The sequence below is a fragment of the Cinclus cinclus genome, chromosome 3 (assembly GCF_963662255.1).
Source record: "Cinclus cinclus chromosome 3, bCinCin1.1, whole genome shotgun sequence".
Taxonomy (NCBI): Eukaryota; Metazoa; Chordata; class Aves; order Passeriformes; family Cinclidae; genus Cinclus; species Cinclus cinclus.
The window spans coordinates 80,587,414-80,601,637 of record NC_085048.1 but is presented as its reverse complement, the minus strand read 5'-3'; the positions used below and the strand labels follow the sequence as shown (position 1 = coordinate 80,601,637).

The 14,224-nt window shown below is 36.1% G+C and overlaps 1 protein-coding gene across 1 annotated transcript in view; it reads right to left on the bottom strand.

Annotated features, from left to right (window-relative positions):
• The window catches only part of AKT3 (AKT serine/threonine kinase 3), a 148,262-nt gene that overhangs the window by 33,323 nt on the left and 100,715 nt on the right, over positions 1-14,224 (bottom strand). The window contains exons 8-11 of the mRNA XM_062490299.1: positions 11,603-11,668; positions 10,012-10,080; positions 2,931-3,053; positions 956-1,084 (exon numbers count right to left, since the gene is read on the bottom strand). Coding sequence (XP_062346283.1) covers positions 956-1,084; positions 2,931-3,053; positions 10,012-10,080; positions 11,603-11,668 — 387 coding nt within the window. The remainder of the gene's footprint in view (positions 1-955; positions 1,085-2,930; positions 3,054-10,011; positions 10,081-11,602; positions 11,669-14,224) is intronic.

Below are 14,224 nucleotides of genomic sequence, written 5' to 3'. Positions count from 1 at the left end.
CACTGTGTCAATTAGAAATCTTGAATGCTGAAAAGAGTGGAAATAAGGGCTAATTCAGAATCCACAGAATCCTTATCATTAAGTAAAAAATTAGGCTGTCTTTCATATCAGTACTGGAGTTGTATTTGGCAGCCCCTGAGGAGAGGCAAAGTGACATTTCTGAGCACCACAACCAGTAATGCTGACTGAAGCTAGGCAGGGCAAAAACACAATCTTGGTGGTGCTTCCCTTGCCTTTTTTCAGCAGGCATCAGTGGCAGAGCTGTCAGCACTAATAATACTGGAGCAGATCATTCAGATGACTTGAGCTTCCACAACAGATTCTCAAGTGGCCAAGCCAGAGCTGCAAGGGGAACCAAAGCAATGTCTTGATGTCTATCATTTTATTAGTCCTTGAGGAATGTGGTGCGTGGCACTCTTGAGTGCCAGCTAATGGCAAAGATGAGGTGGCATACTCTGGGATGCCACTTCTGCTTACATAGTAGGAAACAGCCAGTTTTGGGGCCCACCTCAACCAGTTCTGAGGCTGATACACTCAACTGCTTTTAGCAGAAATATCTAAAATTTCAACTCCCTCTCCTGCAACCAGGGAATTCGGATAAAACACATCAGTACCCTCCTATTCCCCTTCGCCTCCACTAAGGCTATAAATGCTAGTTACACAGCTCAGTTAAGCAGGATCATATGTTCCAAGTGACAGACAGATGGAAGATTATTTTTGAAGAAACCATCGGAAGATAAAAACTTTAACAGAGGAAGGCAAACATGAGAAGGAAAATGCACGTTAGAGGCCTTTTTAAACACTAAGAAGCAGAGCATCAATATATATACAACCACCAAAGAATAGCAGCACATTCCGTTCTGAATAAGAGTGATAGAGTATTAATCAAGCAGACCATCAGTCTAAAATTAAATGGAAAAGAAACAGTATTATAAGAAAATATTCTAAATCATACCTCGGGTGCCAGGTATTCTGGAGTACCACAGAATGTTTTCATAGTTGCTGCGTCTGTGATTCCTTCTTTGCAAAGTCCAAAATCTGTAATTTTTATGTGTCCGTCTTTATCCAACATTAGATTTTCTAACTGTGTGTTGGGGAGAAAAATAGTTCTTTAGTATTTCTTAACAGGGCAGATTGATGTATTATATCAATTTTGTAAAAAAAAAAAATAGTTATTCGTTGCAATAGAATGTAATTCATTTGTAATTTAAAAAAAAAGATACAGCATATTACAACACTTAACAGTGTTTACTGCCACCTAAGTTACATTATTAGTTAATACTTTAACACAGTTTACAATAGTAAATGTCAAGTCAATGACTACAGAGGTTTCTTTGACAGCCACTGATCAAGATACCTTTTACTTTCTATATTGTCATGAAACAGCCTGTATCCATAAATCCCTAAAATACCTCCAGCTTCCAGAACCTTTTCAATAATAGACAGAATTGGGGATAGGGCAGCTACTGATTAAAAAACCCTTGAGGTAAATTCCTCCTTATCTACTTGCTTTTGTCTGCAAAAGACACTTCTTAAATTGTGAGGTATATATATACCTCTGCAGGCTTTGCATTGCTTTTTAAATATATGATCCTTGCTTTGAAATGTGTAAACATTCAGAATAATGGCTAATATCAATTTCCCAAAAGGTTTTAATTAGCTGTACTTAAAATACAGATAGAACTGAAACTAAGGAAAACATTCTGAACAGAAAATGGTTTGTTTTTTTACAAATTACAAGGTACATAGTAAAAATATCAACGCAGAACAATCATAGCCCTGTCATTCTAAGTCTGCATAAAACCTGAAATACAATCAAAGGGATAGTTTTCCTGTTGAGTCTAAGTGTGTTACAAAGAAAATGTAAAGTAAACAACACAAGAAATAGAAGATTAATGGTGTCAAACTTCTCTTTCCTTATTATTTAAAATTTAAATAAAAAACTATCACCTATCATTCCTTGACCAGACAATTCTGTTTTTTTCCCAGGATTTCACAGCATTTCACATTACTACAACAGATCCTGCTACAAACAGGTAGTTCATTATTTTATTTTTTGTTTGCCTCCCTGAGCAGAACTTGCCTACCATTGCCCCCTTCTCCTTGGCTCCTGTACAAATGACTGCATTAATGAATCCACTACTGTGCATGTACAACAAGAAAGCACAATTTCCAGAACATGAAATTAAAGACATGACACAAAAATAAAACTGCCTCATCGTGGACTTTAGAGGTTCCTCCTGCACAAGTTAGAAAATGTTCCTGTTGAAAACAGAGGTTATTTTTGCATAGAGCATGGTCATAGTGTGTCACAGAGTACCTGGAGCAACAGACTACTAACAGGCAAGTCTATACAATGGCAAATCTAAAACAAACTACATTCCAATAACAGGAATCTTTCCTGAGATACAAAAGACAAAATAATTTTGAAATCAATGCTGAAATAAATTACTTTTCTGTTGAAGTATTCTGAATTCTTTTAAATGCTTCCAATGCACACAGAAACACCTCTCTGCTGAGATAAAAAGAATGCAGTCACAGTGTTCCAATTCACCACTTCCCTTGTTTGGGGACGTTGAGAATTGTATTCGAGATTTGTGCTGAGATCTAAGTTAAGTTCTGAGTAACAGGGCAGGGGGTCGGGAGCATGAGGATCAGAAGTTTGAATCTCCTTCAACTGCTGCTACTACAGTATTCTGTTCCATTTTATAATCCAGTTAAAGTCAGAGAATGTACCCATCTAGAGATTACTATAACTAACAACTTCCTCCAGCACACACATAACTTAAAACTGAACACAGATTTATTTTTTCCCCATTAACTCTGAACAGTGCAACTTTATAATTACTTTGTGTTTGTCCCAATAGTCTCTGCAAAAACAAAAATTTGATTACTTTTTTTTTCTTTCTTTTTTTTTTTTTTTTTTTTACCTTGAGATCACGGTACACAATCTTCCCAGAATGCAGATAGTCCAGGGCAGAGACAATTTCTGCACCATAGAAGCGTGTGCGGTCCTCTGAGAACACCCGCTCTCTCGACAAATGGAAAAACAGCTGCAGGGTAAACAGCAGGGACAGGATTGTAATAATTACTGATTTAGTGGGGGAAATTAACACAAACATAAAACACCTCTCATCACCATATTGTGATGATAGATAGTGTACTCTCAGTGGACACTCTGCACTCTTAGACAGCAGCTGGCTTATCTTTTCCAGGTTTCCAAAGGGAGAAAGCGAGCTGTTAAATCAGCGTTTTAATCAATATACCAATCTTGTTTAAGGCATTCTGCTTGCTACTCATTTAACCTTCAGTTACCAGAGGAAAAAAAAAAAAAATAGAAGTATGCAACAGCATCATTCTGTACTTCTCCCTCTGCTACCTCCTCAGATTTTTGCTTTAAGCCATTGAGAAATATCACTAAAATGTATAGATTTTGCTTCTGCTTCATGTTTTCAGTACTTTAGTAACTTTTCTCTGAACTGGAAAAGGTCTAGTTCTTCAATAGACTTGGACTGAGTGGGGAACTGTCATTTTACAAATCACACATTCATATTGCTAGCAGTAGTAGCCACTAGAAAAAGCAGATCAACAATGCTTAGGGCTTATCAAAACAAATCTATACACTTAGTGTATTTCCTTGCTACAATGTAAATATTGGTTTGGGTGTTTTGTCTCTTTTTTAATACTTTTTAAGTAACAGCACTTTGCAGGCACTTCACAGTCTTTCAGCAAAAAATAATAGTCATTATGTATTGCCAGCAGTTTCAGCTGCAATAAAAAAGTGTAAGATGAAGCTCTGTAAGGTTGTCAGTATCTTAATAGATAAAATATCACCCTCAGAACCTGGAACAACATCTAAAAAAGCACATTTTAGCTATTCAATTTTCTAAAATGGTGAGTTTTAATTACTGTTTAAAGCAAGTTTGGGTAATTCCTCAAGTAAAGATTAGTGAGTATATTTCTGTATTCTCCTTAAGACCAAATCAGCCACATTACAATGTTTTTGCCTTCACCACAGGAACCAACATTCAACAAAACAGAAATAAAAAAACGTTATCATTTATAAATTTAACAAAGACAGTGAAATCCACAACGACTATGCATGCAGGTTTGGGGGTTTGGGTTTTTTTTTCCCAGTGTTTAAATTATCAAGTAGATGAGACTTCTGAAATGGTAAGGTAGGCTAAAAAAAACCCCAAAAGCTAACCAATTTAAAAAAGCCAATGATGTGCTTAATCTGTCTTTATCACATCCTACTTTATGCCTTTAGAAAATCGACACTATTCACATGGCACAGAACAGTGTAGGAACTACTGCAGCTATTTTCAGTGGGTGGACTTCTAGGTGTGGCACTTGGGGATAGGGTTTAGGGGCGATTCTGGTGGTGCTGGGTTGATGGTTGGACTAAATAATACTGAAGGTTGCTTCAAACCTTGATAATTGTCTAAATTTTCAAAACATAATTAAAATGTCACTGCTATGAACAAGAAGTCAACTTCTTTCCTGAGAGTTGTAATTCATAATAGGTGTATCACTTTAGCCTTAGCCTAAACAAAATTCCCAGTAAACCGAAGTTTTTGGCAGTAGCGATCTCTATCAGCAAATACCTCACAGGATATAGAAACTGCACTATGATTTAAAGAAAATATTTAAAATTTTGTTCATTGTATCTGGATTCCCCTTTAAACTTCGTTTCCAGTGCTCAAGACACCCTGTATAAAAATGGCAAACCTGCATGATAAGGAGGACCTTTATTCTGCAGGTGTGCCTGTTGCTCACCTGTTCAGGCACCAGTCCTTGGTGGGACATGAGCCCTCTCTGTGGTGACTTTCTCTCTGCACTGATGGCTGCCCAGTGGTCAGTGCAATCACAAGACCCATCCACACTAAGCAAACAACTCATTAAATGCCTCATGTATTACCAAATTGGGAAAAGAACAAATACATTTTCCAGTTTGTGTGGTGCTCTCCACACATTTCTGTAGTATTTAAATAGAAAACAAAGACTGCTAAGTAGAATTTCATTCACATAAAACAAAATACAAAATTTCCGTAATTTATGCCTTTATGTCTGTTTCATGGTCTCTTTCATAAATGAGCTAGTGCCACTCATTTTTAAGAGTGTTTTTTTGTTTTGTTTTAATGGATTAAAAGTAATTAAAAATATAGGTCAACCCTCTGAAAATTTGTAACTTCCACCCAGCCCCACATTTCATATCTATTCTAAAGGACTTTGAAAGAAACTAATCCAGTAGCTGAACAGCAGCCTTCGAAAATTCTAAAACTTCAGGATACTTGTCACCAACACTTTTGTTTTAATTTCCATTTAAAAAGTGTCCCACGTCTGAATCAGAAAGTTGATAGCCTGACAAACTGACATACAAAAGCATTTGCTTTCTTTAGTGTTTATTTCCAACAAGATTATTGATATTAATTAAAAACACCAACTTCAAAGTAAAATGACCAGCTAGAAGCAACTAACAGTTGTGTTTGTTGAAGAAACTGTGAGCTTCTGAGTCAGCTTATTTTAATGTATATGTGACACTATAGTCACTCTTCTTCACATTATTATAGCACCTAACAGAGCTGTCACCAAACCATACTTGCTAGTTTTGAATGAAGAACTTACATTTAGATGTAAAAAATGCACATTAAAGGCACATTCATACACTCAGATATATGCTAAAGATATTAAGCAGATTCTAAAATTATAATAGGGAAAGCAGGGAGATTACAGGGGGATTACAGCATAATTTTCAGCTAATTATGTAGCTGGTTCACTACTTCAGAATAATTCTGCCACTGTGTTCTATTTACAATAGTCAGAACAAGAAGATTATATTTATTAAGTCAAAGAAGGAAAAGAAGAAATGTAATGGAAGGTTTAAAAATTGTTTCCAACATTTTCACTATTTATTGATTTACAGTTATTTAATATGTGCTATAAAATCACTGGAATTGCAATAGAAATAGCTTTGGCACAAAGAAAGCCATTTTGCCCATAACATTTTTGATGGCATACACGAGGGTGCTATTGTTACAGGGAGTACTGGAGCTACAAATTTCCTGATATGCCTTTAAAAACTGAACAACAATGCTGTCATGGGGCTTTCCCTAACAAAAAAAAATTAATAGAAAAATTTAAATGAAGATCAAACATAGAAGTATATTCAGCTGCAGATCCAAGGATGACAAATATATAAAAGACACAGCCTTGTATCAATTGATATGTTAAAGCTGTACACACGCTAGTGACCTACTTAGCATGTTGTAAGTTGAATATCTGGCTCTTGCTGTTCTGTACTGGGTTTGCTCACCTCTGCATTTTATATTTGAGTGTTGATTTTGCAAAACACTTGCAGTAGCAACCTTGAAATTTCAAATTATGTATTTATTTATTGTTTCAGACCTTGTAATGCTTCTTGGCATATTCTATACCCAAACAAATATAGCTCCCTTATCATGGACTATCATAATTTAAGGCTAAGGAACATTGTCTTGTTTACTTATTTTTTGTTAAGTAGGTTGTAAATCCTCTGTCTTTTTTGTTTTGTTTCTTTTTTTTTTCTTTTTCCTAGACAGTAATTGCACTTGTCCAATTATAACAAGCCATTTAGTTCTCTCCTGCCTAATGAATTGAAGAGCTGTGGAACAAAAATGACAAGAGGACAGAGATTCAGAATTCTTATGTGGAGAACCATCTGAACAAATTTTAGGGCTTAATTTTATTATACACATAATTACCAGTTACGTTTGTTACAAAGTATGGAATCTGGAATTATCCTTAAATGCAGAGTGAGGAAGTTAATCAACTTACTAGTCAACTGAATCAGTGTACTCTGCAGAGTAATGTATGAAATAGATTTCATTCCTAAAACATTTTTAACCTTTAAAGCAAAATACTGGAAGTAAAAAATGGGAAGCATACACTCCAAAAGTATTCCCCAAAAATAAAGACCCATTTGGTCAACGCAGCTAAGACAGATGAATATTTGTTTTCTTAAAACCAAATTTCAATTTCTTAATGCTGCTTTAACATAATTCCTTCAGTACAACAAAGGTATTGAGAAGTAATTACAGTGGCAGAGGTATCCTTCAAGCTATACACTGCAGCATAGTTTATGATCAATAGGCATTGGTAAACATTTCAGACAAAAGCAAATGAAGACAAAATTAAGCTTCTGGCCCACAACAATTATTTCAAGATTGGGCATTTGGCAGCAGGAAAAACATTCTCAGTATAAGGAAATAATTCAATATTTCCATCTGAATAATCTGTTCGGAAAAAAAAATCCTCTAACGGTTTGCTTTAGAATATTAAAACACATAGTAGGCTGGGGGTTTTTTTTAATAGAATCCAAAGGAGAACTCTTTAATGCTTTGTACACTGTAAAAGAGCACACACATAGAGCAGTAAAATGGATGCAGCTACATTTTCATTGTAATATATTCTCTTATTAACTGAGCCCAACCACCCTGAAGTTACATAGGCAAGGTAAGGCAAAGATAAATCGTTACTGTTGTAGAGGGATATTAACTTCATCATGGATATAGATTTTTAATAGACATAGAAGATTCTTGCTTACAGTCATTCACCACAACTACTTCTCCTCTAGTATGAAGTTCTGTGTCCCCTTCTTTGACTGTTTTCCTTTCTGGCCATAGAAAGAGGAAGCAAAGACTCCTACCACTGACCACGGTCTTTATTACTGTACTAGGGCAGAAGCCTAAACTGTGGCATTTTCTTGGTTTCACCTGGGTAGGAGACCAGAATACCATAAAACCTTCAAGAACTCCTTCAGGAGAACTGTTTGGGTAATAGTGCTCCTGAAAGACATAATTCATGAAAATTCCCAACAAATTGATTCAGGCATAACAGTTTACCCAAGAATAAATATGTAATCTGAAGGAATTTCAAATGGAAACACACTGAAGGTAGCACAGCACTGAAGAGAATCACAAGCAACGTGGTACATCTACGGTCAACTTCCCACTAGAAGGATATGAGTTTTCAGTACCTTCAATAGTCAGAATACATGCAGAAATGTAATCTCCTTGAAACACAGACAGAATAGTAGATAGAAGCAGAAAAAAGTCTGTGTATCATATAAGCTAAAATGCTGACTAAACTTTGAGCAACTGACTTTCAGTAACTCCGAGTATATAAAAAAGCTATTCTTACAAATATGAAATCCTCTGTAATTTTGGAAGATACTGACTAAAGTCTGAAATTCACAAGAAAATCTGTTAACATTAAAGATCTTCGTATTAAAAAAGACAGTTTGTCCAACTTGCTATTCCAGATCTCTAGCCAAAGAGAAGCATGTGGGCAAATTAAGAGTGTTTCCTCAAAGAATACTGCCTACTCTCAAAAGGTCATTTTTCCCACTGGGGCAAAACTTCAGTGTTAGCTCCATTGTATTAGAGAACCATCAGCAAAGTACATGAGCAACACTGACAAACAGCAACATCCTACCTGGAAGAACATAGCCCAATCCTGGCACGAGTACATTGCAATTGCTCAAATCCCCAAAGCAAAAGCAGGCTGCCCCCCACAAACCCATGACACACGACACTTGCAGTTGTAGCTATGAAGTTGCACCACCCAATGCAGAGAAATGCCTTGACCAAACTACAACTGACCAAAATACAGCCAGAGCATCCTCAGTCATAAGAAAGGATTTGGAAACACCCTCTGTGAATTCTGCTCTGCATTCAAACAGGATGGAAAATTACCTTTCAAAAAGACAAATAGCTAAATTACAGGATGATGTTAAAAATATACTTTCAAACTGTCTCCCCAGAGATTTCAGAAATGCATTAAGATCTTACACAGAGGAAAACCATGAAGAATTAGCTAGTTTATAAGACAATACTTAAAACTCATTTCAGACAGCATTGACTTAGCATTGGTGATGTAAATTCAATGTCAAATAAGCCAGTTGAGTGTCTAAGAGAAGGCTGTTAGCCTTTTACTGCTGCAGGAGATTTTTGTACCTGGTTCAATGCCTGTGATGTGCAGAACTGCATTTATACAGTGAGTTAAACAAGCCATCCTCCCATATGAGAGCCCTGTAGCACCATATTTAGGCAAGGAGGGTAGAGAATGGCCAAGGACAAGTTGGGATCCAATGGACTGCAGGCATTCAGATAATAGCTAAGCACAGTTTTATTGCAGGAGAAGACAGCCAAAACATAATGCAAAACATTATGTATCATGCCACAGCAATTCTTGACTGAAAAAAGGTTTTTAATAAAAAATACTTCTAGTGGAAACACTTAGTCCTTCAATATTATCATGAAGCTTATAGTTGACAAAATAAGGAAAATCCCCCAGTTCATGTTGTTATAAGACACAGTCTGAATAGCAAACAGCATCAAAAAGGTAGATGAAAGCCCTCTTGTTTGATTGCTGTTCCCTAATTCCATTTGCTGGGTATCATTTTTGATATTTCATTCTTTAGTAAACAGCTGGAGGACAGCAATGTCTTCAAAGCTAACAACACTGTGAGAAGTTTAGCACTTTAGTTGAAATTTCCAGAGTACGCAGCAAGTGAAGTGAAGAAAGCAATGAAAATAGGAAAGCTCCAGTCTTTCCCAATAGATATATGTAATAGTTATAGCAAAAACAGCACACATTTCATATTTGAACAAAAGTAACACTCGTCAACATTATTTTTTGCTTGTTTACACTGGATTATGACTGTTTCATGCCAGAACGTGCCATACTATGCACAAATAAAAAGAACGAAAAGCAAGTATATGTAATTATTTTTCTAGCATTAAATTATCTCTCACTATACAGAAATCTATTTTTTTCAGAAGAGGAACTAGTTTTGATAGAAAAGTTATAAAAACATGTCAACCTTTTTTTAAATAAAATAGTTAATTTTCTTTTTATAAAAGCCTTTCAATGATACCAGAAAGCAAAAAGGCATAGAAAAGATATAACCTTAAAAGTGTAATACAGTGACAGCCTTACTATTACAAGTGCAGAACATCTTAAGCTTACCTCTCCTCCGTTAACATACTCCATCACAAAACACAAACGATCCTTTGTCTGGAAGGAATATTTCAAGGACTTGCAAAGAAAACAGCAAAATCAAACCAATTATCGTATTATATTAACCCAAGAGCTTGCACTTAAAATGTAACAAAATTTTAATTTTTTAAGTAGAAAATTCTGATTTTTGTGAGAATTTTAAGAGTAATTAGAGGTGTAACTTTTTATCTAGAGCCTGAGATGAAATAATACAAAACCTTTCAAGTGCTTCTCAATCTCTGCTATATGTCCACTGATATGAAAACCTCATGCTTATTACAATAAAGTATTAAATGGCTACTAAAACACACAATTTCATTTCTTACTGCCATACACACTACCAGCTATTTCCACTCATTCTACTTCATGATATCCACTTCCACAGTGCCCATGAAGAGAGAGATTATCATATTATTTTTCATTTCTCCTAAATGGAATCTTAAAAGTCATTTTAACATCCAGCATGCTTTCATTTCCAAAGCAAGAACTCTTTAGTTTCACATTATGGAATGTTAAGAATGCTAAATGTCAAATTAATATATTAATTTCAATATAATTTTAAAGTTGTAAGAGATTTTATCTTAATTAAAAATTTTGATTTATCAACATTGACTTATCAATGATACCACAGAAAATCTACAGATTAAGACTTGGCCTAAAATAAATGAAATGTAGTAGAACTACACGTAACTAAACTGCATGTCTCAATACAAAACTTACTGAAGAATAACAGAAAGATAAGATACAAATGCAGTACAATTGTTGCATTTTTTGATGGGAGGTACCCCTACTCCTGCTTACCATTACACTCTAATTCAAGAATCATTGCAGGATATCTTTCATCTTTACTGAATTTCCAAGAATATTTTGGACCACCAATGTAAATGCAGTCCAAAAATGTTAAGTTTTTCTAAATAGGAAAGCTTCTATGTTATACTTCGAAATTTTAAAACAAAAACAATTCCCTGTCTCAAAAAGCATGTTCATTATATTTTGAAATAAAGGGAAGTATTTTTTAATATATTCCCAAACAAGAGGAATCAGAATCACTTCTACTTGTAAAGTTAAATCAATTAATCATAATTTGTCATGAGTCTCAAAATTTTCATATTTTCAGTCATTTCTTTCTATTAAATATTAATCATATGGAGACAAAGGTAATGGGGTTTCAGTTTTGTGGCTCTGTGAGTTACTTATTTTTGAACAAATAGTTATTTTTATAATTTTCCTCATTTCTTAAATTTTCTTGGTAAAAAATGCTTACACCTATGTGAAATTAATAAATTTTATTTTTGAAGTGTTCATATACAAAAACAGCAAAAAATTCACAACAGCTACACAGTTCTACAATTAAATTTATTTTCAGCACAGTAAAGCTTTACAAATGTATTAGAAACTTCATTTCTGAATTCTTAATTACGTATCCTAATAAAGGATATTGTAAGCACCAGATAGCTATTGAATCACCATGAGAAAGTATTCAAAATCCGTAAAATATGTTGAAATAAAGGATGTTAAATATTACCTGCTAAAGTACTTAAAACTAGTTCCCAATACTTACTGTTAAAAAGGGGTGTCTGGTGTTTTTCAACACTCTGCTTTCTGTAAGAGTATGAGCCACCTCATCCTGAGAAATGAAGAGGAGAAGTAGGTCTGAATTAAGATATACAGTTGTTATTAAATTAATTTTAAGGAAAAGGTCAACACTTTCAAAAAGAGAAAGCTACTGTACAGTTCTGAAAAATTAATGAACCTTCACATTTTTTGAGGAAATCTTTAACAGGAAACATTTATTTTATTTGGTTTTCTTATTTTCTCGCTTTAAAATGAAGCATTTACATACAACTCAGAGAAGAAAGAAATTATAATATTGGATTTGATAGCTTAAAAACATAAGTCATCACAACTTCACAGTTCTGGTATGAATCACCTGAACAATGTATGTACAGAAAGCCTAAACCGCTGTGCGAGACATGTACACACGGAGTAACTGACAGGCAAGTGCAAAACCCAGTCTTAGCTAGCCAAGTGATAAGTAAAGTCAGGTTTTCTGGTTTTAAACTTCCACTTGGTTTGGTGTTGGTTTTGTTTTAATCCACCCAAGCTGTCCTTGGGAGCCCAGTGGTGAGCAATGCTCCTCTGACTAGGCTGAGCATGCCTAAGGACATTGGCCTCATCCTTGGGAATGAGAGATGTCCACACAACACCCAACTCATTTCCAGTCACAATTTGGAAAAGAAGCACTTTGGAGAGAGATAGTGACACTCTCCTGTTTGTGAGCCTGAATGGGGAAGATCAAAACAAGCTCTGTACCAAAGTGAGAGAAAAAAGGCTGGGCTGGGCAGAGCTGGGCAGTGCTGGGCAGGGCTGGGCTGGGCAGGGATGGACTGGGCAGGGATGGACTGGGCAGGGATGGACTGGGATGGACAAGGATGAACAGGGATGGGCTGGGCAGGGATGGGCAGGGATGGGCTGGGCAGGGATGGGCAGGGATGGGCAGGGATGGGATGGGCAGGGATGGACAGGGATGGACAGGGATGGGATGGGCAGGGATGGACAGGGATGGACAGGGATGGACAGGGCAGGGCCAAGGGCACTGGGATGGTGGGCAGAGGGCTCACCCTGAGCTACAACACCAGCAGCTCCTTGAGGGACAGGGAGAAGAGCACAGCTCTCAGGGGGTGCACAGTATGAATACACAGTCATTTTATACAATTCTGCATGTTATGCATGCTGTGAATCCCCCAGCACAAGCTGCCAGGGACCAGGCCTTAAACACCCAGGAGCCACTGGGAGAGTGACACCACTTTCTGTAGCCCTGAGCTTCTTGTCACACAGAACTAAAGACTACCCTGGTGTGACTCAAGCTTAACTGTAATCCTACAGAAGTAAATACATTTAGTCAGAGTACACATTATTATTGCCACAAATGACACCAATATAACATTATTGTACTACACACATGCTTATCAGACTATGCTCTGAATATAAGGTATTATTAAACTGGAAAGTAAACACAGATGTCAGGAGTTTTAAATTAGATTTTTTTAAATTGTCAAAATAGGAAGTTGAACAACAACAACAACAGAGTCAGTGGTAATAAATTATGATGCAATTTAGTTGAACAGCAGTGCAACACTGAGTATACACTACACTACAACGACATACAGGGGGAAACAAAAAAACAAACAACACACCCCTCCCTCCAAAAAACCAAACAAAATAAAACACTTTAAGGAGAAAAACAAGCATAAAGGTTGATTGATAGATTGATAGACTGATTGATTGATTGACTGATTGATTGATTGATTGATTTATAAACCTCTGTGGTTCACCAGATATATGGCATAAAAAGCTGGCAATGGTCAGTTTTTCTGAAACTGCCTCAGGATTCTGTATTACTGGTAGTAATTTCCATGTAAGTGTAGTATTAATCTGTCATGTAATCAGGATAAACAGATTTGGTCTGAATTGGGCAGATGCTATACATGAGTGCGTGCACCACTTTTCTGCTTCATAGTATGCTTAGGGGTATAACCTTCTATATGGCTACTTTTTGCACAGGCAGGTGGCAAAAGGACAAGAGGGAATGGTTTTGAACTAAAAGGAGAGGGATTTAGATTAAATATTAGGAAGAAATTCTTCACTGAGAGAGTGGTGGGACACTGGGAACAGGTTGCCCAGAGAAACTGTGCATGTCCCATCCCTGGAGGTGCTCAAGGCCAGGTTGGATGGCGCTTTCAGTTACCTGGTCTAGTGGAAGGTGTCCCTGCACACAGCAGGGGGATTGGAACACAATGATCTTTTAGGTGCCTCCCAACCAAAGCCATCCTGTGATTCTAGAGTGTATTTTACATCACTTACATGCTGAATTGGGACTGCAGATCTATTCTACCTAGTGACCATATTCTTAGCACTGATCTCCAGAGCTAAATGCTACTGATAAATCCCCATAGCATGTTCACAGCCTGACTGAGCTAGATAGCTAAATCCAAACTTAAACAGTTCCATCTCTTATCTCTTCAAAATATCTCTACCTTTATACATCTATGAACAAAAATTTTTTGCTCACTTTCAACAAAGCTACCCAATAATCAGCTTAAATCAATTCTAAAAAAATCAGTGACATTATGATAAAGTAATTAGAAAACCCCTAAATTTAAAAAATCTTTTGGGTATGTTA